General features: G+C 43.9%; 1 protein-coding gene and 1 non-coding gene across 5 annotated transcripts in view; both read left to right on the top strand.

Moving 5' to 3' along the window:
• The window catches only part of Rpgrip1 (RPGR interacting protein 1), a 74360-nt gene that overhangs the window by 34303 nt on the left and 12543 nt on the right, over positions 1-27514 (top strand). The window contains exons 12-24 of one of the 4 annotated variants that reach the window (XM_063236917.1): positions 6723-6883; positions 7419-7562; positions 7937-8054; positions 9323-9775; positions 9925-10076; positions 10471-10813; positions 12214-12332; positions 12646-12849; positions 13693-13828; positions 14683-14786; positions 21591-21783; positions 24969-25053; positions 27145-27275. In XM_063236917.1, coding sequence (XP_063092987.1) covers positions 6723-6883; positions 7419-7562; positions 7937-8054; positions 9323-9775; positions 9925-10076; positions 10471-10813; positions 12214-12332; positions 12646-12849; positions 13693-13828; positions 14683-14786; positions 21591-21783; positions 24969-25053; positions 27145-27275 — 2343 coding nt within the window. Of the gene's footprint in view, positions 1-6722; positions 6884-7418; positions 7563-7936; positions 8088-9322; positions 9776-9924; positions 10077-10470; positions 10814-12213; positions 12333-12645; positions 12850-13689; positions 13829-14682; positions 14787-21590; positions 21784-22262; positions 24940-24968; positions 25054-27144; positions 27276-27514 lie in introns of those variants that run through there. The other 3 variants (XM_063236916.1, XM_063236918.1, XM_063236919.1) reach the window with 3 other exon arrangements.
• Positions 22502-22574, top strand: Trnam-cau (transfer RNA methionine (anticodon CAU)). The gene has a single exon. It is a non-coding gene; the product is annotated as a tRNA-Met (tRNA).

The raw sequence follows: 27514 nt of genomic DNA, 5'->3' as shown, positions 1-27514 counted from the left end.
ACATTCCCATTAGCAGTGCAGAAGAGGAGCCAGGTAAACACTGAACATAGGCCAGGCGGCCTGTGTGGCGTAGGAAACACCAGTGAGTTTCCGGAGACGTCAGGGCAATCCCACTCGAGCCTTCTCTAGTGCGCGTGATGAACCACCTTCCTGCAGGTCAGGGTGGTGCACAGACAGGTGCAACAGAGAACAGGAGCCTCCAAGTCAGCATTGAGTGGGGGCAACACTTGGGGAGATGGGCTTGGCTAGTGTTGGGGAAAAAATAAGATTCTGTGGTTATTTTATTCCCGCTTCCACTCTACAGATTGTAGATGTTGTTGTTTGTTTTGCTTTTTTTTTTTTTAAGACTGGATCTCGATGTGCAGTCAGGCTGGCCTTGAACTTGTGGCAATCCTCCTGTCTCAGCCTCCCAAGTGCTGGGATTATAGGCATGTACCACCTTGCCTGGCTTGTTTTGCTTTTAAAGTCAAATGTCATCTCTTCACTGGTCAACAAGTCAGAGGCCTTTTGTAGAAATAAGAGAGAGTTGTTTCTCTTAGGGTGAATTTGTAAAACAAAAAGAATGTCCGTGGGAAAAGTTAATTCATAGTTGATTCAACTCCAACTGTGCTTAACGATAACTGTACAGTTTCAACTTTCTGGAGTTTTAAAAAGTTTTTATTTTATTAGGATGTGATTACAGTTCGTGCAGTTTACGTGGCATATTTTATTCTACTCATTCCCCCTTTCCTCCACCTCACTCCTCATGCTTTTCCCCGTGGACCTCTGCTCTATTTCTGGTTTTTTTTTTCTTAATCGGTACCGGGTATTGAACTCACAACCGTGTGCTTGCGAGTCAGGCCCTTTTGCTGCTAAGCTAAATCCCCAGCCCCTTCCCTTCTCTATTTCAAGGGGTCCATCTCCACGGCCCCTTCCTATCCACCCTGGTTATTCTTTTTGTTTATATTTTGCCAAATGAGAGATGCCATATGGTATTTAAGTGTCTGTGTCTGATTTATTTCACTCATTATATTTTCTAGGTACCTCCATTTTCCTACAAATGTCTCAAACCTTCATTCTTTTTATTTATTTATAAATTTTATATTATTCTATTGATACATTTCAGGCACATATAACAATCACATTCATCATAGGGAATTCGCACCTGCATATGAAGTCTTGCTTTCCTCTCCCCCTGCCTCAGCCCCTCTTCCTCTCCTTTGTTTCCATTTTGTCCTTTTTTCCCCCTTCCCTGCTTTCCCTCTCCCCTCTTTATTGTTTCTCGCCATTTGAACATTTTCTTCCCGTTTCCCAAAATCTATTATACATTTTGGTCTTTATTTACACTTTGGTTTCTCACACCAGAGAAACAATGCAGTATTTACACGTGTGTCCAATTTGTTTCTCTTAAGAATATGGTCTCAGGGTGCGTCCATTTAGCTAGAAATGTCTAAAGCTTATGCTTCATGGAACAGTAGCATTTTGTGGTTGTTGTGTTTTTGAGACAAGGCCTCTTTATGCAATTCAGGTTGTCCTTGAATTTACTGTATAGTCCAGGCTGACCTTGAACTCTCAGTGATCCCCCCGCTCAGCCTCCTGAGTGCTGGGATTACCAGCATATGTCATCACCATGCCCGGTTGATATTCTATGGTCTTTTTTATCCATTCCTCAGTTGTTGAGTATTTGGATTGTTTCCAAGATTTAGCTGTTAGAAATTGTGCTGCTGTAAACCTGGGTGCACATACATTGCTGAGTTATGATGTTTTTAATTCTTCTGGGAAGACACCCAGAAGGGGACTGGCTGGGTCAAATAGGACCTCTAATCCTAGTTTTTTGAGGAATCTGCACACAGATTTCCACAGTGGTTATAGCAGTCTGCACTACCACCAGAAGTGGAAAAGGATTCCTTTTTCTGTGCACCCTATTATTGGTTGATTTCTTTTCTTTCTTTCTTTCTTTTTCTTTTTGTTCTTTTTGAGACAGGGTTTCTCTACACAGTACAGGCTGGTCTTGAGCTCACTTTGTAGCCCAGGCAGACCTCAAACTCAAAACAATCCTCCTGCCTCAGCCTCCTGGGATTAAGTTGATTTCTTGATAACAGCCATTGTTCCTGAGCGTTGCTTCAGTTTGTGTTTCTCCAATGGCCAGAGGTGTTAAATATTTTTTCACCACTTGTAGTTCTTTCACTGTGAAGTGTCTGTATATTTCTTGACTGGATCTTTAATTTTCAGTGGTTTATTTATTAATTTATTTATTTACTTTAGTTCTTTATATATTCTAAATGTTAGTCCTCTGAGGTGTAACTACCAAAATTATTTTTCATTCTGTAGGTTGCCTGTTCACCCTATTGATTGATTTTTTTTTTTTTGCTGTACAGAAAAGTTTTGGTCTGTTATAATTCCATTTGTTGATTTTTGTTGCTATGGTGCGATTGAGGTTCTGTTTTCCTATGCCTACATCTTCAAGTGTTTTACCTATTTTATTTTCCATTAGGGTTTCTGTTTCTGTTTCAATATTTAGACCTTTGGCCTATTTTATCTTTTTTTTTTTTTTTTTTGCGGTACTGGGGACTGAACTCATGACTTCATGCTTGCCAGGCAGACGCTTATGCCACTGAGCTAAATCCCCGGCCTGGCCCATTTTATCTTTTTTTTTTTTTACGATTTTTTTTTTATTTAAGGAGAAAAAGAAAAAAACAGAAAAAGGGTACAAGTAATACAAAATTTAAAAAATAAACAAAAAAATTACTAGTTAATAGATTACATACATATTCTCAACTTAGAAATAGTTGTTCAAGTTACAAAATTAAAGCATATAAAGTGGACTTTCAAACAGTGAGAGTGCAAACAGTTTTGTTCGGTGATCCAAAAAAACTCAGTGATATGGTTATCTATCTTATACACTTAAACATATATGTAGTTATAACCTTTATAGCACTTTCTTTTGTTTTATATAATGACAATTACACATTTTGGGTTTTATTACTCTCACAGTTCTTATTACTTTTTTTGAAGAGAGTAAAACCAAATGTGGCATATGAGAACAGAGTCAGTCAAATCAAAAGGATGGACATAATAGATAATGTAAAAACAAAATATAAGGTGATCAACAATGGTTACCATTACTGCCTCTTGCTATTTTAAGAAGAATTGCCAGTTATAATAAAATTGAACAAAACAGTAAAGAATAAAACCAAAGCATTGGAGACATTACAGGACTTTAAAAGAAGATAATAGTCAACCGGAATGGGCGTCATAATGATTCTTATTGTCTTCACAGTTTTGCCTATACTTTTGAACTTGGTACTATCAAGCAAAGCAGAATAGGAGAAAATCAGTCAAAACAAGATGGTGAGGGCAATACAGGATTTCAAATCAAGTTAATAGGAAATCAAAGTAGGTTACTATAATGTATCCTGCTATTTTTATTTATTTTCCCCTTAATTAAAAAAGATAAAAAAGAAAAAAGTAAATAATTTAAATAAAAGAGGATTGAGATAAAAGAGAGCATAACAACAAAACAACACAGGTCAAAACATACCCATTTAAGCAAAATAGTGTTTCATCACAAAATATCCTGACATAAAAATAGTTGCCATAGTGTCTCTTTCCTTGAAATCTTTGAGTATAACTTCGTATACTGTAGCACCAAACATTTCAAGACACTATAAAACCATTCAAGAGAATGACACTATTACAGGGTATTTAGAACCAATTAACAGAAAATGAACAATGTTTTCTGTATAATCTCCTTGTCTATAAAAGTTTTTACTTATATTATCATATATAATAAAATCCAATAAGATACAACCTTTTAAGACCGATGAAGACAGAAGAACAAAAGCTTGATGGGACTTCAAAACAAGATGATACTAAATCACCACTAGCTATTACAATGTCTTGTTTTCTCCAAGATAGCTGTTCCTACCATCCGATCTTCTCTGCCTCATTTCTGTTGACTCTTTTTCTGTCATTAGTTGTCAGTTTGTCTTCTTCATTTTGCTTTCTGCTCCATTCATTGTGGCCTCTCTGCCACTATTTCTAGAATCTTGGTATTTTCCTTTTTTAGAATATTCTGCAGTATTCTCTGTAGAGTTGAATTGGTGGTTGCAAATTCCCCTAGTTCCTCTTTATCTTGGAAGCACCTTGTTTTTCCATCAATTTCTAGGGACAGCTATGCAGGATGTACCAATGTTGGCTGGAGGTTGTTGTCTTTCAAAGCTTGAGTTATTTCCCCCCACGCTCTTCGTGATTTGATGGTTTGTGTTGAGAAGTCTGCCGTAATTCTGATGGGTGTTCCCTTGTAACTATCTGTTTCTTGTCTCTGATGGCTTTTAATATTCTGGTCTTATATTAGATTTCTGGAATTTTGATTATTATATGCCTGGGTGTAGCTCTGTTTGGGTTGTAGGTGGCTGGGGTCCTGTATGCCTCATATATCTGAGTATCTTTACCATTTGCTAAATTAGGGAAATTCTCTTGGATCATTTCTGTGAATAGCTTTTGTAGTCCATTTGTTTGTGTCCCTAGTTCTTCTTTTATGTTCTTAAGTTATAGATCCTCTTATCGTCTTCTAGCCTTTGTATTGTTGCTGTTTGTTTTTTTGTTATTTTTAAGAAGTTTTTCATTTCATGCTCCCATTTACAAATCTGCCCTCCAGTTCAGATAATCTATCCTTAGTTTCTTTCAAGCTGTTATGCCAGTTTTGAATAGAGTTTTTAGTTTCCTGGTAATCTCTTTGAACTGCTTCACGTATTCTATGTTTTCTCTATTTTCTCTATCAAACAATTCTCCCTTTTTTTTCTGTTCTTCCAGTCTACCATCTGTTTTTTCTTGGGCAGTGCTTAGCATTTCTCTAACTATTCTACTTATATCTTGCTTCAGGTCATTAATAACTTCATTCCTGAACTCATCTATGGGGCTCTGGAAATAGCGCTTTATGTCTGTTGGTGCCGTGTCTGCTATTGCGTGTTTCTCAGGATTCGGGGCCGAGGACCCTTTCTTGTTGCTCCCTCTTCCATTTTTTTTTTTTGTTCCTTTTATACAAGCATATAAAGGAGGCCCACTCTCTTTCTTTGTCAGTTACAGTTTGTTTGAATTGTGCCAGCTAGGTGTTCCTGCCCATTGCAGTGTACTAGGGAGACACAGACCTGGGCACCCTATGCTGGGCCCACCCCTCCAGGTCAACCTATTGAAGGTTTCACTGCTAGGGTGCACCTCTAGGCGCTGGGACCTGTTTTGGGCTAGCTTACTGGGTCTTAGTCAGAGGCGTCACCCAACCCAGGCACTCCCCACCAATCCTGCTTGAGAGGAGAATATGTGACTGAAGTCACTGCAGTGCCCTCTTCCTGCTTGTCTGCCCAGTCCCAGTATGTCCTTTGCTGAAGCCTTCTACTCTGTGGAAGGGTCCCCAATCTACTCAATCACCGCAGGTCAATGCAGGACTCCTGGCCAGTCCCGCTCTCAACTCCATTCACTGCTTCCCACTCTCAGAGCTTTCGTACCTCTCTCCTTGCCGTGCCGATTGGGATGCAGCAGTGGCTGCAGGAAATTCAAATCACGGCTTCCAGTGGCGCGGGCCCCAGCTTCCATACTGAGACCTTATCTGTTCCTGTTATATCACCGGGATTGCATTTCCAGTTGGTTTCTCTTAGTTTAGTTCATTCCTGGGTTGGCAAAGTATATCTCCCCTTGCTTAGGACTTCTTGCCTGGCACCATTCCTGGATTTTAAGTGCGGTTTCTCAGACAGCCTCTGAAGCTGCTGCTATCTATCCACCATGTTCTCCCAGAAGTCTCTGGCCCATTTTATCTTAATTCATTGTAGGATGGGAGAGGTAAGTGTCCAGTTTCAATCTTCTGCACAGATAACCATTTTCTCATTGCTATCTTTTGACTAGGCTATCTTCTCTCCAGCATATGCATTTGGCTCTTTTGTTGAAGATCAATAGCTCAATGGGTCTGGAGAAGTAGTCTCAGTTTTGTTCTGTTGACCCATGCATCTGATTTTTGTTCCAGTACCAGGCCATTTTTATCACTATTGCTTTGCAGTATAGCTTCAAGTCAGGTATTGCTATTCCATCTGCTTTGTTCTTACTGCCCAAAATTGCTTTTGCTACTCTGGGTCTCTTCTGATTCCATCTGAATTTTAAGATTGTTTTCTCCAGTTCTGTAACAAATGGTTTTGGTATGTTGATTGAGCCTGAATCAAATCTGTACAACAGATTTGGGAGTATGACTATTTTGACAATATTGATTCTGCCTACCCAGGGGCAGGGGATGTCTTTCAATTTTCTGATAACCTTTTCAGTCTCCTTTATCAGAGTCTTGTAGTTTTCTTTGAGATGTCTTTCATTTCCTTGGTTAGGTTAATTCCTAGGTATTTTATTTTTGAAGCTACTATGACTAGTATTATTTTCAAGGTCTTTTTTTTGTTTATTGGTACCGGAGATCGAATTCACGACCGCGTGCTTACAAGGCAGGCGCTTATGCCACTGAGCTAAATCCCCAGCCTGACTAGTATTATTTTCATATTTCCTTCTCATCCTGTTCATTATTGGGGTACACAAGTGCTAATGATTTTTGTGTGTCGATCCTGCATTCTACTACATTTCTGAAGTTTGTTATTAATTCTAAAAGTTGTTTGGTGGAGCCCTTTGAGTCATTTATGCAGAGTACACTGTTATTTGCAAATGCTGATAATTTGAGTTCTTCTTTTTCCTTGTCTGAATTACTTTTCCCCCAGCTCAAAATGAAGATCTGAAGCTTGAAGTCTCCAATATCCTTCAGAAGCATAAACAGGAGGTGGAAATGCTCCATGAGGCAGCCGCCACAGCCCTGGCTCCAGACAGGCACTCCGAACTGGCTCTGCTCCCAGTCCCATTCCTAGAGGCAGCTCAGAGCGAGGTAACGAGACCCCTGGCCGGTGTCACTAGAAAGACAGAGTGACTGAGTGGTCACTTGTGCCGAGAGGCTGGGAGCTCACAGAGTTTCATGAGCTCCGCCACATTTCCCACCCTTCACAGCTCATACATTGTAGGTTATCTTTTCAGAGGAGGACTGACCCACTGATGGGCAGACTGCCATGAAAGGCTGTGTAGCCTCCCTGCACTGCTGCCCTGGGGTGTAAAGCCTGGGCAACAGGTGCTTGTGATGCAATTCACACCCTCTTTCGCCGCACAGTCAGTTCTGCGACTGGCATTTCATTGCTTCATGGAGAATAGCTATCACTGAACCTGTCATATTTGTTTTGTTTTGGAAGATCATAGTGTACTCCACTTTGAGGTACATCCTCAGCTTTTTTTACTTTGAGACACAGTCTCCCTAAAATTTGAACTCGAATGTCAGCCTCTGAACAGCTGGGCTCACGGGCGCTTGCCACCATGCCTGGCTCTTCCTGTCATTGTCATATTCTGTCTTACCAGTGTTTTTCCCTCTGTAGCCTAGTGAACCAAAAGCCCAAGAAGAGAAGAAACTGTCCCAGATGCTGAATGAGCTGCGAGTGTCACATGCAGAGACCACCCTGGAACTGGAAAAGACCAGAGACATGCTTCTTTTGCAGCGTCAGATCAATATGTGCTATCAGGTGGCGGACAGGACGGGGACAGATGTGGGGCTACTCTCAGGGCTGGGCAGCAAGCAAGACCCGAGTGTCTGGGGTGACAGCAGGTGTGTACCACCTCACACAGACATACAACATGCTGTCCTTGGAGAGCCTGAGGACTCACATGTGCCGTGGCACCTTGGCACTGGTGGGGCGGCAGGTGTGCGGCTTTCCCCAGCCCTGGGTCACTATGCACAAAGGTACCAAGTGTGTGTGCTGCTCAGGAATGGTTCATGTGAAATCTTTCTTGCTAAGGAGACAGCAGAGTCTTCTTTCCCCACAAGGGCTAGCTGTTTGTCTTGGATCTTTGGTTCTGGCCCCAGAGCGAGAAAAGTCTAGACATTATTTTGTTTCAGGAGGAGATGGAAGCAATGATGACAAAAGCTGATAGCGAAAGTAAAGATCACAGACAAAAACTGGAGCGGCTGAGTCAACTCCTCGACCTCAAGAACAACCGAATCAAGCAGCTGGAAGGTATTTTAAGAAGCCATGGACTCCCAACATCCGGCAAGTCTTAGCACCTTGTGGCTGTCCTGGGGTCCCCACTCTGCTGCCCTGTTCCCTCTGTGCTCTGTCCAGAGCGCGTGGCTCACCCCTCCTGCTCTGCTTCCTGTTATCTTCATGGTTCTCATAGCTGATTACCAACTGCTTCGCCTCCATTGTGCATCTGTCTTTCTCTGATTTCTGTCGAGTGTTTTGCAGCCCCAGCAATCGCTCTGAGTCTGATTACATTTTGAGAATGAGAATCCAAAGCAAGAATGCCACTGTGTTTTTCGCCCTCCATCTCTCTCTCCCTCTCATTTCTTCAATCGAAATCTATAAAGCAACTTTTGTCAGCTAACAGACCTTCATCACTCATTTTCCATCATATTTTTTCTGTGATTTATCTCCAAAATTCCTCTTGTGATTTGAGGATATCAACAGTGACAGGAGTGACAGGCCAGTTGTCACTGAATGGGTTTCGCTCTGTGGTTTCGCTCTCTATTAGCATAATCACTGCCATCCAGGGTCGGGCTTCAGCTTTGTATGTCAAGAAACTCGCTTGTAGAGATGAGAGACCTGACTCACACTAAGCAAACTGGCCAGAGACTGATATTTAAACCAGCACATAAGTCACAGTGGTGCTGTCCCACTGCTGCCCTCAGTGTTTGTGGCCACATTCCAGGGAAGCTTCTTTCTGACAAGAGACCGAGTGATAAGTGAATTTCTTAGTAAACTGTTGGGTGGGGCCCAATGTAATGTAACAGACATTGTGCTGTAAGTTACTGTCCTCTCCACAGCCCGCACACCACATGTTTAGAAGCAGTCACATTTCGTGCCTCTAGGCCTGCTTGTGAAAGGCTGCCTGGCTGAAAGAACCTCGCTCTAAGCATGCCCTGTCTTCTGAGGGATGAAGGGTTCCCTAGTTCTGTGTGTTTCCCAGTCACCGTTCTCTACCTCCTGTCTGAAGCAGGCATTGGATTATTTGACTATCTAAATTCAAATCTCCTGGTTATTGTTCTGTTGCTTTTCTTTTTGAATTGCATATAATTTCACCTTGGACTCCCACCATGTCTCCATGCTCCTCTGTCTTCCTCTATCCTAAAGAAGCCCTTCCTGCTTTTTAATGCACAGGCAGTTTCTTTTTTTTTTTTTTTTAAACCAGTACCAGCGATTGAACTCACGACCACCTGCTCACAAGGCAGGTGCTTATGCCGCTGAGCTAAATCCCCAGCCCCACAGGCAGTTTCTTTCACCTCTAGAACAGCTCAAAGACGTCGCTTATGGCACCCGACCACCGTCAATATGTCTGGAAATGATGCCAGCCCATGGGGATGAGAACGGAGTGGACATTTCTCTACTGCATCTGGGCGAGAATCTTTTTGAGTTGCACATCCACCAGGCTTTCCTGACATCCGCTGCCCTGGCTCAGGCCGGAGACGTCCAGCCCACCACTTTCTGCACCTATGCTTTCTATGATTTTGAAACCCACTGCACTCCATTAGCAGTAGGGCCACAGCCCCTCTATGACTTTACTTCCCAGTACGTGATAGAAACCACTTCCCTTTTCTTGCACTATCTTCAAGGAGCTTCTGCCCAGCTTGATTTACACCAGGCTGTGGCCAGCGAGCACCGGACTCTTGCATCTGCACGGATTTGTTTTGACAAGGTGCTAGAGACCGTGGCGAAAGTCCACGGTTCAGCCACGCTGACTGGTGAGTGCTGCCCGCTTCCTGCAGCTCCTAGGACCCGTGTGGAATTTCCCAAAGCCTGTAGTTGCTCTGCTCGTGGCTTCCCATTTTCACCTTCTGCCTCTGCCAGACCATCTCAGTATTCCCCATGCCTTTTGCTTTCTGCTACCCAGGAGCTGGTGGACAAGACTTTGGGGTGCTAGAATACTGGGTGAGGCTGTGCCTGCCCCTCAAAGCCAGCCTACAGGCATGCCGTAGGCAGAAGAAAGCCCAGGCCTACCTGTCAACCAGTGTGCATGGAGCAAGGGAGGCCCAGGAGAATGAGGTGAGAGAAGGATGTATCTGTGCCTCTCCGAGGAGCTGCAGCCACATAGCTCCTGAGAACAGCTCAGTCTTCAGTCTCAGGGTTTGCGCGCTGAGTGTAAGTGAAGAGAAAAGCTGCCACATGAGCACTAGCCCGGATTCTTCCCTTGGTCAAAGTTAAGTCCAATGTGAAATCCTGCTCTTGGAGCCTTGACCTCTCCTAGCTGTGCATAAATAAGCTTTTCTGTGTCGGGCTCTGGGCAAGTACACACTGGAGCCAGGGCCAAGCTGGTGAGAGGCTGGGGCTTCTCTGTGGCTGACTCAGAACAGGGCTTATGAAGCTGTAGCTCCCCCTCATTTGAGCGCAGGGCTTCACAGGTGGCAGCACCCTCAGCACAAGGCCAACCTCTTTCCAGGCCAGATTGGACACCTCAAGCCCTGCGAACGAGCTGCGGATTGAAATCACCAGGTGCTGTGGCCTGCGGAGTCGACAGTCAGGAGCTCAGCCCAGCCCCTATGCCATGTACCGCTTCTTCACCTTCTCTGACCACGACACTGCCCTCATCCCCACCAGCGACAACCCCTACTTTAATGACCAGGCCCTGTTCCCAGTGCCGCCGAGCGATGAGCTGGATCAGTACCTGAGGCGGGAGGCCCTGACCGTGTATGTTTTTGATGATGAAGACCCCGAGCCTGGCTGTTACCTTGGCCGGGTCCAAGTGCCCTTGCTACCTCTTGCACAGAATAAGGTTATTAAAGGTGGGCTCTCAAGGCTTCCCCAGCCTTCCGCACTCCCCAACATGGTCTCTTTGTCCTGATTCTCCTTTTCTTTGATTGCTTGCTTGGAACAGTCTCTCCTACAGCCAGCCAAGAGGTCTTAACATGTCATCAAGAGCTGCAATAGAGAAGACCTGAAGCTTCGCTCCTCCAGCAGGAGCACAGCTGGGCGTCTGTCGCCTTTTAGCTGCCCATGTGGGTCGGCTTCCAGCCTGACCTCTATCCCCACTCTCAACAAAAGCTCTTAAACCATTGTGCTCCCCAGTACCCCTTCTTTACTTCTTTACTTATGGCCCATGGGTGCTCAGACTGTGACCAGATACTGGGTATAATTTTTTTTTTTGGTCTTTTTTGAGACAAGGTTTTACTGCACAGTTCAGGCTGGCCTGGAGCTCACTTTGTAGCCCAGGCTGGTTTCGAACTTGCAACGATCCTCCCACCTCAACCTGAGTGCTGGGATTACAGGTGTGAGCCACCACACCCAGCTAGATACTGGGTATAATCTAACACTATCCCATGATTCCTCACTTCTGTTAATCTTTAGACCCAAGTAAGAAAGAATCCTATATCTGGCCATGAGAAAGGCAAAATTTTTGGATGTAGAGCTGAGCTACTCACTATCTTACCTTAGTTTGATACCCAGGATTGTGGGATGTACCTAGGAGGAGTCACCTCTCTGGTCCTGTACCAGAAGTGTGGACAGGCACAGCCAATACCAGCCATATTTACCAAGATTCTGGGTGCCCCAAGAAGTGGTGAAGCATCTCTGGTCCCACTAAAAACTTGACACTGAGGCTCAAAATTTGTTCAGCCAAGAGGACCGGCTGTGTGACCCATCTGTTAATCAGTGTTGTAAAGCAGATATAGAAGCGAAAACCCACTTTGCCGAAGCTCTTAATTTTTCTTGGACCATCTGAGCATTGGTGATGGCTTTCTTGGTCTGCTTATGGTATAGGAAACATCTGATGTGATGCACGCCTGTTCGGTGGCTGATGACTGATGACAAGCAAGCTGTGTTCCTCACCATGCCTCTTCTATCTGTTCCTGAAACCTGGAAGTACCTGTCTTTCTCTGTTGATAATCTAACTACACCGCCATTTTGTGTTACTTCTGAATATAGCATCATCATGATTATTTCAGTGTTAATTACTTGTAAAATATGATGATATAAAGTGGGGAGAGCAGGTCTTAGTGACTGACACATACCCGTAATCCTAGAACTTGGAAGCTGAGGCAAGTTTAAGGCCAGCCTGGGCTACATAGTTCAAGATCAGCATGAACTACATGCTGATCCTGTCTCAAAAAAATAAAGAGGGGGAAGAGTGCAGACAAGATGCTAATAAAAGCTCACTTGTCTATATCAATGTCTTTATGTCTCTCAGGTGACTTTACCCTCACTGACCCTGCTGAGAAACCAAGTGGATCCATTCAGTTGAAGCTGGACTGGAAGTCTCACTACCTCCTTCCCGAGAGCTTCCAGAAACACGATGCGTACACTGAGGTGCGTGACACCAAAGACAGAGATGTCACCTGCGGAAATAAGGGCTTTGCTTCCTTAGATAGTCTTACGGAGTAGATCTGACAGGGTCACTTATTAAAATTGGAGTAAATGGGGTTTATTCTGTGAATGTCATCTGTAATGCATATTTAATCTGGAAGTTACTGATGAAACAAACCCCTGGGTTTTGCTGTGGGAAGGAGGGAGAGCGTCTCTCAGTTCAGTGGCAGGCAAGAAATGAAATTTCATGCTAGTTCATCAACCCCTTTCTTGGATGTCGAGTTTGCTAAGACTTTTCTCTGCTTCTTCTGTTTAGAACTGGCTGTCATCTGCTGAGGTTCCCCCCGAAGCTGGCCAGTGCCAAACAAAGAGGAACCCTCCTCAGATGGGAGCCGGGAAGGAAAAGGAGCACCAGGTTGTGAGCTACTGCAGAAGAAAGCATGGCCACAGAACAGGTGTCCAGGGAAGGAACAGACTGCAGTATTTCAGTCGTAACGTCTTAAGTGGAGACTTGATACAAGTAAGTTGGGAAACTGAAGAATACAGATTGTGGCATCTCCTCAGAGAAGCAGAAGCCACGATGACAACAGTCACGGCTGTTGGTGGCTGGTGTGCATTTCCACAAACACAGGTAGTTCCTTTTCTTTTTTTCTTTTTTCTTCTGTGGTTGTTGTTGTGGGAATCAGGAATTGAACTCAGGACCTCTTGCTTGCCAGGCAGGTGCTTAAACACACTTTGTAGCCCAAGCTGGCCTCAAACTCGTGGCAGCCCACCTGCCTCAGCCTCCTGAGTGCTGGGGTTACAGACCTGCGCCACCATGCGGCGATCTACAGAGGTTTTTGAGAGCTTGTTTGGAGGAACTAGCAGAGAAATGCAGCTGCCCATGCACTCTTGACCGGAAACGGAAATGCGCCTCCTTTCTGTGGGAGGTCCTCCGGTTAGACTGAGCACAGCTTCCGGGGACACCTATGCAGCAGGAGGGAGGAAGGGACGCGGCCCCGCCAGCCAGATCAGCCTGATCAACGCTGGCCACAGATTTGGCAGCCAGCTCTCCCTCACATCCCAACACAAGAGGTTTCTTTGTCCCTTGGGCTGTCTGCTTCATTTCAGTGTCATTTAATTCAGCACGTTATATGCTGTACGTGTATGCTTTGAACTAACACCGAGAGTTTATTTTAAAACAAGTGATCAAGGTTAACAGAGTCCACGGCTGGGCCAGGCTTACTGGGAAGCTGTCCACTGCCCGCAGCTCCGAGGACACTGCCTGTGGCTGCTCTGCCCTCCCCTTCGCTGCGCCTGCGCTGTGTTCTCCGGGGAGACCAAGGCGGCAGCATTACACCGCACTGTACTTATCTCAAAGCAGGTGAACTACACCGAGTGGGTGTCCTCAGGGCTGCACATCTCAAAAGATGGCAGTGTTAAAACTCAGACCGAGGAAGAGGAGATGACGTTACCCCATTCGGCACCGAAAGAGGAGGAATCCCCGCATCCTGTAAATGGTACTGTCTTTCTAAAACTCTAAGCTTCCTATTTAATCATTTTATTATTCTGTAACAAACAGTATTTACTGGCATTATCTTGCAGTGCAGTTTTTGGAAAATTAGTGTGTAAGCCCCTCGTCCTCACTGGTGAGAAGTGTGTTACCCAACCAGAACAGCACCTGCCCGCAAAAGTGTTTTCAGTGCATTTACAGCTAGCTTAGCTCCCAAGGGTTTGCAAAATGTTTATTTGGTGCAGGGTCCTATGAATTATGAAATAGGAAGATCGTGATTGGCTCATCTGTGGTCCTAGAGCATTATCTGTTTATTTTTGCAGTGCTGAGGATTGAACCCAAGGTCTTCACACTGAGCTACATTCCCAGCCCTTTTTATTTTTTGTTTTGCAGCAGGGTTTCTGAGATGCCCAAGCTGGGCTCAAACTTTTGATCCTCCTGCCTCAGTCTCCCAGACTGCTAATATTGGAACACTTGAAAGGGGTGACCTCACCAGCCACCAGGATTCCAGACTGGTGGGGGGAGAAACAGCAGGGGGAGGGAGGAGAAACAGATACAGTGCCGCACACCTGTGACCCCAGCCACTGGGAAACTGGGGAAGGGAATCAAAGGTTTGAGCCCAGCCTAGGTAATTTATCAAGACCCTATCTACAAACTGCAGCTTTAAAAGGGCCAAACATGTGCTGCAAAGGCCCTGGGGTCAGTCTCCATTAGCACAACGAAAGGGGCAGGGTGAGGTGGCTCAATGCACAGCTGGTAAATAAAAGTCCCAGGACCAGACAGTGGCTTGGAGCACAGGGCCTTTTTCTGCACCAAGCAGAGGGCTTTGGAACAATTCTGTGACTTTATCTCTTTCTCTAGTGGATCAAGAATCCTCTGAACAAGCTTCTGAAGCCAGCGAAGCACAGACTACTGACAGTGATGATGTGGTAGTGGCATCTGTGTATCAGAAGTACCCCAAGGCAGTAAGTACACTGGAAGAGTCAGTGCACTGAGACAAGTCTGCAAACTATGATCACTGGCTTCAGTGGTGCACGCCTGTAATTTCAGCTAGCCAGGAGGCTGAGGCAGGTAGATTGCAGATTTGAGGCCATCTGGGGCAACTTAGCAGGATCCTGTTTGAAAAATAAATAGAAGCTAGATAGATAGATAGATAGACAGATAGATGATAGATGGATAACTCAGTGGAAGAACACCCTTTGGTTGAATTTCCAGCACCACAAAACAAAACAAAAAAACAGTACAAATAATGACCGAGTGCTTAGTGGCCACGTATTTTAAAGTTCAAATCCAAGTTTAGTGAACTTCAAAGGAAACGCAAGTGTTTGAGTTATTTACATGTGAGTGGAAGTCTGCAGTACAGTTGATGAAATCATTTTCTTGCTTTGATGTGAATCTGATTTGCTACAAAGCTGGGTGTAGTGGCACATTTCTGTTATCCCAGCACTTGGAAGGCTGAGGCAGGAGGATTGCCAAGGAGTTCAAGGCTGGCCTGGACTACATAGCAAAACCCAGTCCCAAGCCTCCCTCCCCACACACAAAAAAAGAGAAACTGTTGCCTTAATTGATTAGAAGTCAGAATTTGTGTTGGGGAATTTTAGGAAAATAAAGAGTCTTGGAATATAGAGGAACCACTCAGAGCCAGTAGAGTTAGAGGTTTAATATGAGGAATAGTCACATTTTTTTTTTTTTTGGAACCAGGGAAATAGCCACTATTTTTTTTTCTTAACATTTATCTAACATAATTTTTTCTAAGAAATTTTTTCAAATCCATTTTATTTCAAAGAGAAAAAGAAAAGAAGGCAGCAACAAGGGTACATACATTGCTCATTGTCATCCCCAAATCATTCATCCAGAGCACAAGACATCTGCATTCATTGTCCAAACAATACCAGCACAAATCTTTCTCTTCAGTGACCTCAGAGAAATCAGTGGTGTAACTGTCTCATCTATCTTTTTGATATACCTATGTATACACGTATACATATATAATGTTTCTTTCAGCTTCTCACATTAATGAGACAACACAATATTTACATGTATGTCTGATTTATTTTACTTATGAGTGTGTTCTCAGGTTGCATCCATTTACCCATAAAAGTCTCAAGTTTATCTTTCTTTAAGGCTGAGTAGTACTCCGTTGTATAAAAATATCACATCTTTTTATCCATTCCTCAGTTAATTTAGGTTACTGCTGTAAACATGGGTGCACATGTATTGCTGTGGAATAATGTTCTTAATTCTTCTGTAAAATACCCAGAAGGGGAACAGCTGGTTCAAATGAGACTTCCAGTCCTAGCTTTTTGAGTAATCTTCATACTGATTTCCACAGTGGTTGCGCCCAGTCTACACTTCCATTGACAGCCTCTCCTGCGGTTCTTACTGGTTGATTTCTTTCTTTCTTCTTCTTCTTTTTTTTTTTTTTTGGTACCGAGGATTGAACTCATGACCTACTGCTTGCCAGTCTGGCACTTATACAACTGAGCTAAATCTATGGTATTTATATTTTATTTATTTCTTTTATCGGTATCGGGGATCGAACTCACGACCCCCTGCTTACAAGGCAGGTGCCTATGTCGCTGAGCTAAATCCCCAGCCCCTATTTGTTGATTTTTTGATACTAGCCATTCTTTTCGGGATGAAGTGAAATCTCAATGTTATTTTAATTTGCATCTCTCAAATGACCAGTGATGTTGAACATTTTTTCACATACTTATTTCCTGTTTGTATTTCTTCATCTGAGAAGTATGTATTCATCTCAGATGCCCAGTTTTGAATTGGGTCTTTAAATCTGGGAGGACTGATTTTTTTTTTTTAGTTATTTTTAGGTTATGAATACTAATACTTTGTCTGAAGAACAGCTGAAAACCATTTTCTCCCATGTTGTGGGTTGTCTCTTTACTCTGTAGGTATTTTGTCTTGCTGTGCAAAAGAGTCAGTAGGGTGAGATCCCAGTTGTTGATTCTTTGTGATAGTTCCTGTACAATCTGAATTTTGTTCATACAGTCTTTGCCTACACCAGTGTCCTCAAGAGTTTTACCAACTCTGTCTTCCAGCAGATTTATTGTTTCTGTTTTATATTAAGATCTTTGATCCATTCTGATTTTAGCTTAGAACATGATGAAAGCCATGGGTCCAGTTTTAATCTTTGACATGTGCGGAGCCAGTTTTTCAGCACCATTTATTAAAGAGACCATCTTCCTTCCAGTGAGTGTGTTGGCACCTTTGTGAAGGATAAGGTGGCTTAGTGTGTTTGGAGTTGTTTCTGCATCTCCTAATTCCATTGATCTTCAGGTCTGTTTTTTTTTTTTTTTTTTTTTTTTTTTTTTTTTTTTTTGTCAGTGGCATTCTGTTTGTATCACAGTAGCTTTATAGTATAATTCCAAGTCAGGGATTGAGATGCCTGCTGTCTTGTCTTTGTTGCCCAGGATTGCCTTTGCTATTCTAGTTTTCTTCTGGTTCCAGATGAATTTTAGGATAGTTTTCTCTAATTCTATGAGCTATGCTATTGGAAGTTTCATTGGGATTGCGTTGAATCTGTATAACAGTTTTGGAAGTATGGCCATTTCACTATATTGGTTCTTCCCACCAAGAGCACAGGATGTCTCTCCATTTTCTAAGATCCTTTTCAGAGTACTGTAGTTTTCAATGTAGGGTTCTTTTACATCCTTATTTAGATTGATTCCTAGGTATTTCATTTTTTTGGATGCATTGTAAAAGGTGTTGTTTCCCTATTTCTGTCTCAGTGAGTTTGTTATTCATGTACAGGAAGGCTTTTGATTTTTGAGTATTGACTTTGTAACCTGCTACATTACTGAATTTGCTTGTTAAATCTAGAAGTTTTTGGGTGGGTTTTTTTGGGTCTTATCAGTAGAGTATCACGTCATCTGCAAATAAGTATAGTTTAGGGGCGGGGGATTTAGCTCAGCGGCATAAGCGCCTGCCTTGCAAGCAGGCAGTCATGAGTTCGATCCCTGGTACCGATAAAAAGGAAAAAGACAAAAAAAAAAAAAAAAAAACCCTGATAACTATAGTTTAACTTCTTCCTTGCCTATCTTTATTCCTTTTATTTCTTTCTGTGGTCTAATTACTCCAGCTGCAGTTTCCAGGACTCTGTTGAATAAGAGTGGAGACAGTGGACATCCTTGTCTTGTTCCTGATTTTAGAGAGATAGTTATTAGTTTTTGTTTATTTAATAACCAACATAATTTTTAAAGAGATTATGTTGTTGATATTTGGGGAAACCACAGACAGATGAGAGCCCCAAGGTGTTAGAATTGGGCAACACCTTGCTGTGAGTGGTGGTGCACCCTGTAACCCCGGCACTCTGTGAGTTCTAGACCAGCCTGGGCTACATAGCAAGACCCTATCTCACAAAAATGAAATAGCAACTGAAAGAATTGGACAGCAGCTTAGCTGTCCTAAGGAGAAGCCAACTGAAGGATATGTAGAGGGTTGCGGGTTAGGGAGGGAGCTGGGACTCCCACCGAGGTCTCTAACTGCTCATCTCAGGTTCTGTCCCAAATGCAGCCAGCTGATCAGCAAAGTTTTGAACCATTCGATGTCAGTCTGCTCACAATAGAAGTTTCACCCTAAACTAAAGCCTTCTAAATAAAATTTCCTTTTAGAAAAAACACTTTGCTTGCTTACTTACTTATTTCGAGACAGGTTCCCCTCTGAGGTTCAGGCAGGCTTTGAATTCACTAGGTAGTCCAGGGTGGCCTCAAACTCACAGCCATCCTCGTGCCTTAGCCTTTCAGGTGTCCACCTTTACACAGCATCTTCAACCCCACATAAGCAATGGATGAATGGCTATGGAGAGCCACAGTCCTCAATCTTTTTAAAATTAATTAATTTATTTATTTTTTGACTTTTGAGACGGGCTCTTGCTTTGTAAATCAGACTGGTCTTAAACTCACTATGTAGCCCAGACTGGCAAAGAACTTGAAATAATCCTCTTGCCTCAGCCTCCAGAGTGCTGGGACTACAGGTGTGTGCTACCACACTCAGCCTGAAATGTACATTTTTAAAACTAATGTGTGGAAGTCTATTCATATCAATATATTTTGCTGCTTTCTTTCCTTGACTTAGACGGAACTCTATTGGGCAATCTTGATTGAACTTTATGTTGTATGCTTTGATACTTACAGCTCACATCATCCTCCCAGCAGCCCTTCGTTCTCTGTGTAGTAGGGCACGCCTGTCCCATCCGCCAGGCCCCTTGGCTACAGTCTGACTGGGTCTTTCCCCTCTGGGCTCTTACATTCCACTCAGGAAAAACAGATCAGCCTCACTCAGCAGACAGGCAGATGGCTGAGACTAAAGTGCTGTGAAGCGAATCGCCTCAACATGGGTGATGATGGCAGGGGTCACATTAGGGAAGTGGGGAGAAGAGACTTTTCTGAGGGGAGTCGTTTCCACGGATCTGAAGCATGACACCATGAGACCACAGGGCTGCCTGTCTGCTGCGTAGGAAATAGACTCTGGGAGGGAAGAGTTTGCTTTATCTCAGGTGAGGCGGATGAAGAGAACAGTGACGTTCCTTTTGATCACATAGGTATTACTGCCCCTCCTCTCCGAGACAGTGGGGCTGGGGAGAAGAGGCTTGCTCAGGTGATGTTTATGTTTGGGTGCTGAGGACCAAATGCAGGATAGTGCGCACACTAGGCCTGCACTCTGCACATCTGTGTGTCAGGCCTTGTGCCACCTGAGAACACTTGAGTCCTGACCCTGAGGAGACACTGTCCTGCGGCTTAGGGATCTGAGGAATCCTGCGTTCATCTGTTAGTGATCAGGAAACATAGCGTTCAGTTATAATTGCTGCCTGTGGTCTGGAAGGCAGCACGCTTGCCTTGGCTTGCAGATGGGGTGGGGAAACCCCAAGGAGATCTGACTGATCCCTCAGCAGATGCCTGGTAGGTAAAGAGAGAGAGCAAGAGAATTCTAGAGAAGTAGCTTTTTCTTTTTCTTTTTTTTTTTTTTCTTTTTTTTTTTTTTGTCTTTTTTGTTTTTATCGGTACCAGGGATCGAACTCACGACTGCCTGCTTTCAAGGCAGGCGCTTATGCCACTGAGCTAAATCCCCAGCCCCGAGAAGTAGCTTTTTCTACCTTCTGCTGAATCTGTTACCATAGGGTCCTGGACAGGATGCTAGGTTCTTGTGCATGGCAAACAATAAATTAGACATGGCACGTGATGGTAAGGAAAAGGTAGCTAGGTTTAGTTAGGTGTTGGTACACTTAGAGTGAGTGAGCTTGTACCAGCCGAAAGGAAAAAAGCACGAGAGCTGAAGGCTTTGGTTTATGGATTTAAAATATTGCACCAGGTAGCGGAGTATGGTGGTGCACACCTGTTATCCCAGCACTTAGCAGGCTGAGGCAGGAGAATTGCCTTGAGTTCAGGGACAACCTGAGCTGCATAGTGAAAACACTTCCCCCAAAAATGTTGTGACAAGTCCAGGGCACCTCCCACTGGGGATTCCACTGCATGATTAACACCGTGATTGACAGGATGCTAAGTCATTCATGTCTGTCCCGTTTACTACGCATTCCCTCCCCCATATTTCACTCTGTTAAGCTGGACATGTGAGATGCATTTCATATGCATGAACCTTCAGTGAGCTCCAAGTGAAGAAAACTTATTGTAGATCGGACCAGAGAATGCAGCACACATGTGTCCTGGTTTTGGGACGTCATAATTCAGGGTAGGCTCAGGAGCCTTTTTATTGTTTCCTTATCTCTGCATCCTGGACAGAGGCTGGAGGTTGGTCCTGAAGCATTTGTTGCCCAGGCTCAGGTGAGTGCGGGGAGTGATCCAGTAGCCCCGCCGTACAACCTCCTGTGTGCCAGCAGCTCTGGCATGTCCACATCTCACTGCCCTCTCCCCAGACTCAAGTCAGCAGCAGCCCTTGTGCGGATCGCTGCAGCCTGCCTCTGACTGGCTTCCCCTCTACAGTCTGAGGGATCTTTGCAAACCTGAGTGAGATCTTGTCACATCTCTCCTCAGAGCCTTCTGCCAGCGTCCTGGCTGTGTGGTCCCACACGACATGGCCTGGGTCCACCTACGGTTTTGGTCTGCGGGGATCCCCTGTTCCCAGCACTGTGGCCTCAGGCCTGCTGGAACCACAGGGCAGGCCTCTGCTGGGCACCTGGCACTTCCCCCTCACTCTTCCTGTCCCTTGCTTGCTTTCTGGAGGTCTTGCTTATGCCACGCACTCACCACAGGGCTCTTCCCTCACTCTAGCTGAAGGAGTCATGCCCATCCCCATCCAGCACCCTTATTAATGAAAATCTATCAAATTTTTCTTCACATTACCACCTGTCTTAGTTACTTTACTTTTTACTAGTTGCTGAGACAAAATACCTGATACCCAAAGTTGGGAAAGGAAAGGTTTATTTCTTACAGTTTTTGGAGGTTTCAGTCCACGAAGATAGTAGCTAGGTGTGGGGATACATGCCTGTACATGTGTGGTACATGCTGGACTACGTGGTGAGACCATGTCTTAAAAGAAGATGGAGGGGGAAGAGGGGGAAGAGAAGAGGGGAGAAGGTGATGGAGGAGGGGGGAGGGGAGGAGACATGAGTTGCTGGGACGTGGAATTGGGGTTCTCTTTATGAACTTCCTGTAGACAGGTGGTGGGGATTCAGTCTCCCCTCCCTGCCAGGCTGAGCTATGAAAGGTCCTCAAGGGATGCAGCTTTGATTGGCTGTTAGAGCAGTGGGATCACTCCAGGTCTCACTAACCTCTAAGAACACATGTTTTCCCCGCCAGGATTCAGAGAAAATGTGCATCGAAGTTGTCTCCCTGGCCTTCAACCCAGAGGCCGAAGTCATGGCTGATGATAACGTAAAGCAGGTGTACGTGGAGTACAGGTTTCATGATCTGCCCCTGTCTGAGACAGAGACGCCGGTATCCCTGCGGAAACCGAGGGCAGGAGAAGAAATCTACTTCCACTTCAGCAAAGGTGAGGCAGCCCCGTGGCCGGCAGGCTGAGGAGCCTGATGCAAACTGAAATTCGCATTTCTGATGAGGGTGTATCCAATCTTTCTTCTTCAAATTGTGGCACGGGGAGAAGGGACTAGGGCCTTACCTAGGTTAGCATCAGTGATGAACTCTTTCCCCAGGCTGAATCCAACCATTTTATCTTATTACATTAGTACTGCAAAAATAATATATACATTTGCCTGCTTGTTTTCTTTCTTTCTGCAAATACTTGCTCAATTATATTTAATTTTTAAATTTTTACCAGTACATGTGTAATACATATCGATCACACTCATCGTGAGCCTTGGAACATGCACAGGACATGTCTTGTTTTTCTTCTTCCCTCTCTCTGCCTTTCATTTCTTGATTCCCTTCCCATTTTCAAAAGACCCATTTTAACAGATCACATTTGGGAGTAGCTTTTATTCTATTTTATTGTTGATTGGTTTTCTGACACAGGGTCTCACTGCATCCCAAGCTGGCCTCCAACTCGATGTGATCCTCCTGCCTCAGCCTCTGGGATTACAGGCATGTACCACCACACCCAGCTAGAGTAGCTATTAAAGAAATCCATATTTGAAGTAAATATTTTGAGAAATTTACACATATAATCCCTTTTTTTCATCGTCATATTCACTTGATAAGTGTGGACCAATAAAGAGATTTCTTTTAAAAGATTTTCACACAAAGTTTCATCTGCCTCCCTAGCACAGTGGACAGTCTGTCAGTCTCATAATCTGAAGGTCCTGAGTTCAAACCTCAGAGGGGGCAACTCAGTTTTAGCCAGGCACAGTATTAGCAAGCTTCTGCCTCAAAAAAAAAAAATAAATAAAGTAAAAAGTTAAAAACAAAAATTTAAGTAGTTGATGTATGTTCTAGATCCAGGCAAAATGTCTCAACTTTTTATGAAATCTACCCTTACCCTCACTAAAGGACTTCAATAGTGTTTCTTTACCTCTAGTGTTCCCAAGTTCCAGAAAAGTTTGCATACTTGATTTTTTTTTTTTTCTGGCCACTCAATGGGTCAGCAAATCTGAAAACTCATGGCTTTTATCTCTGAAATATTTCATTTTTAGGGGCTGGGGATTTAGTTCAGTGGCATAAGCGCCTGCCTTGCAAGCAGGCAGTCGTGAGTTCGATCCCTGGTACTGATAAAAACGAAAAAGACAAAAAAAAAAAAAGAAATACTTCATTTTTATTTCTGTTTTTTGAAACAGGTAGCCTTGAACCATGAATTCACTATGTAGCCCAGGATGGTTTTGAATTTCAGTGATCGTCTTACCTCAGCCTCCCAAAATCCTAGGATTACATGTGTGCACTGCCCTGCGTGGCTTTTGTTTCTTGAAACAAAGTCTTCTTTTGTTGAATTCCAGGTTGGTTTTGAACTCACTATTGTAGTCCAGACTGCCTCTGAACTCATGGTGACCTTCTTGCCTCAGCCTCCTCTGTGCGAGGTTTACAGGTGTACATTACTGTATCTGCCTAAAGTTTGGGAAATGTAATTTTCTTTCATTTAGTAATTCTATTCCCAACATTTTCTTAGTCAAATTTTGGGTCATAAAAATTGATATTTTGCCTATGTTTCCTTTGTACTTTTTATTTATTTTACTTTTTTTTTTAATACCAGGAATCAAACTCAGAACCTCATGCTTGCCAGGCAGGTGCTATGCCACTGAGCTAGATCCCCAGCCTCTTTTTAATTTTTGAGAGATTTCCTTTTTCCCCTGTGTTAATTTTTTATTTATAAGGATTTCCTTTGTTTTCTAGTCATCATCCAAAGACTTAGGTTTCTGAGAGCTGCTCTTTGTTCTCCATTCCTTAAAACAAAACACAAAAAAAATTGGCTGCTCATGTCTGTAATTCCAGCACTCTGGGAGGCTGAGGCAGGAGGATTGCATGTTTTAGCTCAGCCAGAGAAATTTAACAAGATTGTGTCAAAAATATAAAAAAAGAACTGAGAATTTAGCTCAGTGCAATGGCCCTGTTTTCAGTCAGCAGTGTTACAATACATAATATATAAAATAATTTAAAAATAAATGTTGGTATATCCCTGCCGTTGTGTGGAAAAAGCTGCTTTCTCACTTGGGCAAGAGAAGTTACAAAATGGGCATCAAGGCCGAGGCCTGTGGTGCTGTGGGAGAGCAGAGTTCCTGCCTCATCTTCCCGTCTTCCTGGGCCATCTTCCTGGTTACCTCAGGGTTCCTAGTGGCTGCAGTGAGGAGAAAGTTGCCAAACCTGAGCAGCTCACCTGAGGTCTCAAGCGGCACCATGGCCAGGGCCTGGTCCTGTGGCCCTCGGCAGCTAAAAAGGAGGCTGGGAGCGCGGATGAATTTATTTAAGGCTGCCATTTTCCCATAGGTGAAAAGAGACATCAGTGCTGGGACAGGTGCCCTGATGGGAACATAGCACAAAACCTAACCTTCGGCCGCTCCTCGAGCCAGGGTGGCTGCACACATCTGTAATCCCGGCACTCTGGGAGGCTGAGGCAATTCAAGCCCAAGCTGGGCAATTTAGTAATTTAGTGAGATTCCTATTCAAAATTAAAATAAGAGCCGGGGATGTAGCTTGGTGCAGAGCCCCTGGGTTCAAACACGAGTATGGAAAAAACAAAACAAAAAGAGCGGCAACAAAATTCTATCAGCTGTGGAATGGTAGGAGCACGTTTTAGCACATGGATTATGTGGTTTCAATCTGATGATACAATTTCTTTTATGACCAACGTTTCCTTTTCTTTTGGTTTTTTGAGACAGGATCTCACTAGGTAGTTCAGACTGGCCTCAAACTCGCAGCAATCCTTCCGCTGCAGCTCCTGAATGCTGAGCTCACAGGCCCGCACAGAACAGTAGATAGTCAGGCTTTGTGGGCCTGGGTCCATCACAATCCCAGCTGCTCCACTGTGCTGCTGTAGTTTGAAAGCAGCCTCGGGCTGGGGGTGCAGCTCTGAGGCAGTGCATATGGTTAGCATACAGGAGGCCTTGCTTTGACCTGCCGTATTAAAACTAATACAGCACCCCAGAAGATATGCACTTGGATGGAGAGAGGTGTGCTTAATCAAATTTTATTCACAAAAACAGGGAGCCGGCCCACGGGCCTAGGGGCCAGCCTCTTCTTTAGGGCACTGCTTTACGTGCGGCACTCACGGAAGTCTCTGCCTTTTTCTCTCAGTGATTGACCTGGACCCTCTGGAGCAGCAAGGCCGAAGGCAGTTCCTTTTTGCTGTGCTGCAGGCGCAAGACCCAGAGCAAGGACAGTACGCATCCATCTTCCACTTGGAGGGAGAGTAGGCATTGAGTCAGGAACTCAAAAGTGGGAACTGGGGGTGGTGGTGCATGGCTGTGATCCTAGCATTTGGCAGATTGAGGCAGGGGGCTCACTGCAGGTTCGAGGCCAGCCTGAGAGAATTTGTCTCAGAATGAAAGCAAACAAGGATGGTGCATACCTGTAATCCTGGTGTGTGGGAACTCTGAGTTTAAGGCCAGCCTGGGCAACACAGTGAGTTCAAGGCCACCTGAACAGCCAGAGCAAAACCTGATCTGCTCATGCCTGGGGCTTGTTTGTGACAGTAATTCTTGGGGGGGGGGGGGAGAGGAATTGAACTCACAACTTAACACTTACCAGGCAGGTGCTTACACCATTGAACTAAATTCCTGGGCCCTCAGCAATCCTTTATATACACTTTTGGCTTATTTCTTACTCTGGCCAGCCCGCACTTTCACTTTTCCCCACTGCTGTGCTAGGCCAGGGCCCAGTGCTCTACCACTGAGCCACACTCCTGCCCCAGGAGTAATTTTGGGGCACTTTACACGAATCTTGACAGAGCCCTCCATGACATGGACAGATTGCTTTGAGTGAGATAATTGGTCCACTTCTCACACATGCAGAAGCACTGAGTTTACTAAGTAAGAAATTATTGTGCCTTCATAATTTCACTTTGCATTAAGATTTTAGATATTCTTTCTTGGGGCTGGGGATTTAGCTCAGTGGCATAAGCACCTGCCTTGCAAGCACACAGTCGTGAGTTCAATCCCTGGTACCGAGAAAAAAAATTTTTTTTTTCTTTACAGGAATAATTTGATGCTATAACTAAGTATAAATTTTAGCTCATTTAAAATGTTAGGAAATGTGATTATCTTTATTAATCCTATAAGGTTGTTAGGATGCCTTTTACAGTTCTGAGATAATTAATCCATGAGACTTAACCTAAAAAAAAATATCGTTTGGTTGAACTTTGAGTGTGTGGTGATGCATGCCTGTAATCCCAGCACTCCAAGGCTGAGGCAGGAAGATTGCTGTAAATTTGAGACTAACCTGGGCTACACAGTGAGCTGAAGGCCAGGCTGAACTGCGTAAGGAGATCCTGTCTCAAAAACTCCAAAAAAAAAAAAAAAAAAAAAAAAAAAACAACCCAAAATTAAGCGTGTGTATCGTTTTGGAATCTGGGAACACCTCCTCTTTGTATATGGGTTAGAAATGACATGGTTGGTGTTTTCCTGTATTATTTTCTTTGGGGCCAATACTTTATTTAATCTGCTGTTGCTTTACCTCTGGAGTTAGTCATAGAAGGGACTGAGAAAAGGAGCCAGTTGAAATGACTCTGACTTCAGGGTCCTGTGGGCTCCCACAGATAACACGTTAACAGGCAACGTGAACATGGAAAGTGATTTGGCCATTTTCTGTGCCAATATTTAGTTTTTAGCTACTTTTTAATTTTTAGCATTCCTAGGACACCATCCTCCTTTATGGCCTTACAGTGGTATTTCTTTTCTAACCAAGTTTAAGTAATTTTTTTTCTACTTTTTATGTGGTGCTAGCAATTTAACCCAGGGCCTCCCTCCTGCATAGCAAGCAGGTTTCTCTACCACAGTCACACCCTAGCCCTCCACTGAGTTTTACAGTTGGTCTTACTGGGGTAGGGGTAGGGGTTGTTTTGAGGCTGGCCTTAACCTCTAGCTGGCATTGACTTTTCCTGCCTTAGCCTCCCTGACACTGGGGTTCCAGACATGCACCCCCATAGCTGGTGTGTTTCTTTGCTTTTTGAGGTCGATAGGCAGTTCAGGCTGGCCTTGAGCTCAGGTCATCCTCCTGCCTCAGCTCCCTGAGTGTTGAGGTTATATGGATCAGCGTGCTTGGTTTGAGTTTTGCTGCAGTCAGCTGCATTCTGAGCCTCTATTCCCTTGTTATGGCCTGTTGCTATTTAATTAAAATTATACAATCTCTCACTTTATTTTGTTGTTCATTTATAAAGTGGAGGAAGTGAAAGGTGATTTACGGGAGACACTTTTATAATTACTTTTTAAAGCACAAGGGATTGTGTCTAATTAAATGGATTTTCTATTTTTAGCTTAAAGTTTACGGTAGTAAGTGATCCTATGGATGAAGACACAAAAGAATGCGAAGAAGTAGGATATGCATATCTTGAACTGTGGCAGATCCTGGAATTTGGAAGAGACATTGTAGAGCAAGAGCTAGAGAGTGAGTAATGAAATTTCCATTTATTTCTAAAGAAAAACATCCTAATAGTAATTGCTGTTTTATCTTTAAAACATAATTATCACTGTAAAACTGACAAAATGCAAACAGGATTGAAGTATTTTACCTGCAGCTATATGTCTTTTCTGGACTCGGCATCACGTAGTCAACTGCTGCCAGCTGTGGGGCCCAATCTGTAACCATAGCACTTGGCAGACTGCTGCACTCAGGCCACATTGAGC

This window comes from Cavia porcellus, unplaced genomic scaffold (genome assembly GCF_034190915.1).
Source record: "Cavia porcellus strain 051 isolate PalLab524CR breed Dunkin Hartley unplaced genomic scaffold, mCavPor4.1 scaffold_26, whole genome shotgun sequence".
Classification (NCBI taxonomy): domain Eukaryota; kingdom Metazoa; phylum Chordata; class Mammalia; order Rodentia; family Caviidae; genus Cavia; species Cavia porcellus.
This window is presented reverse-complemented; position numbering and strand designations above follow the sequence as displayed.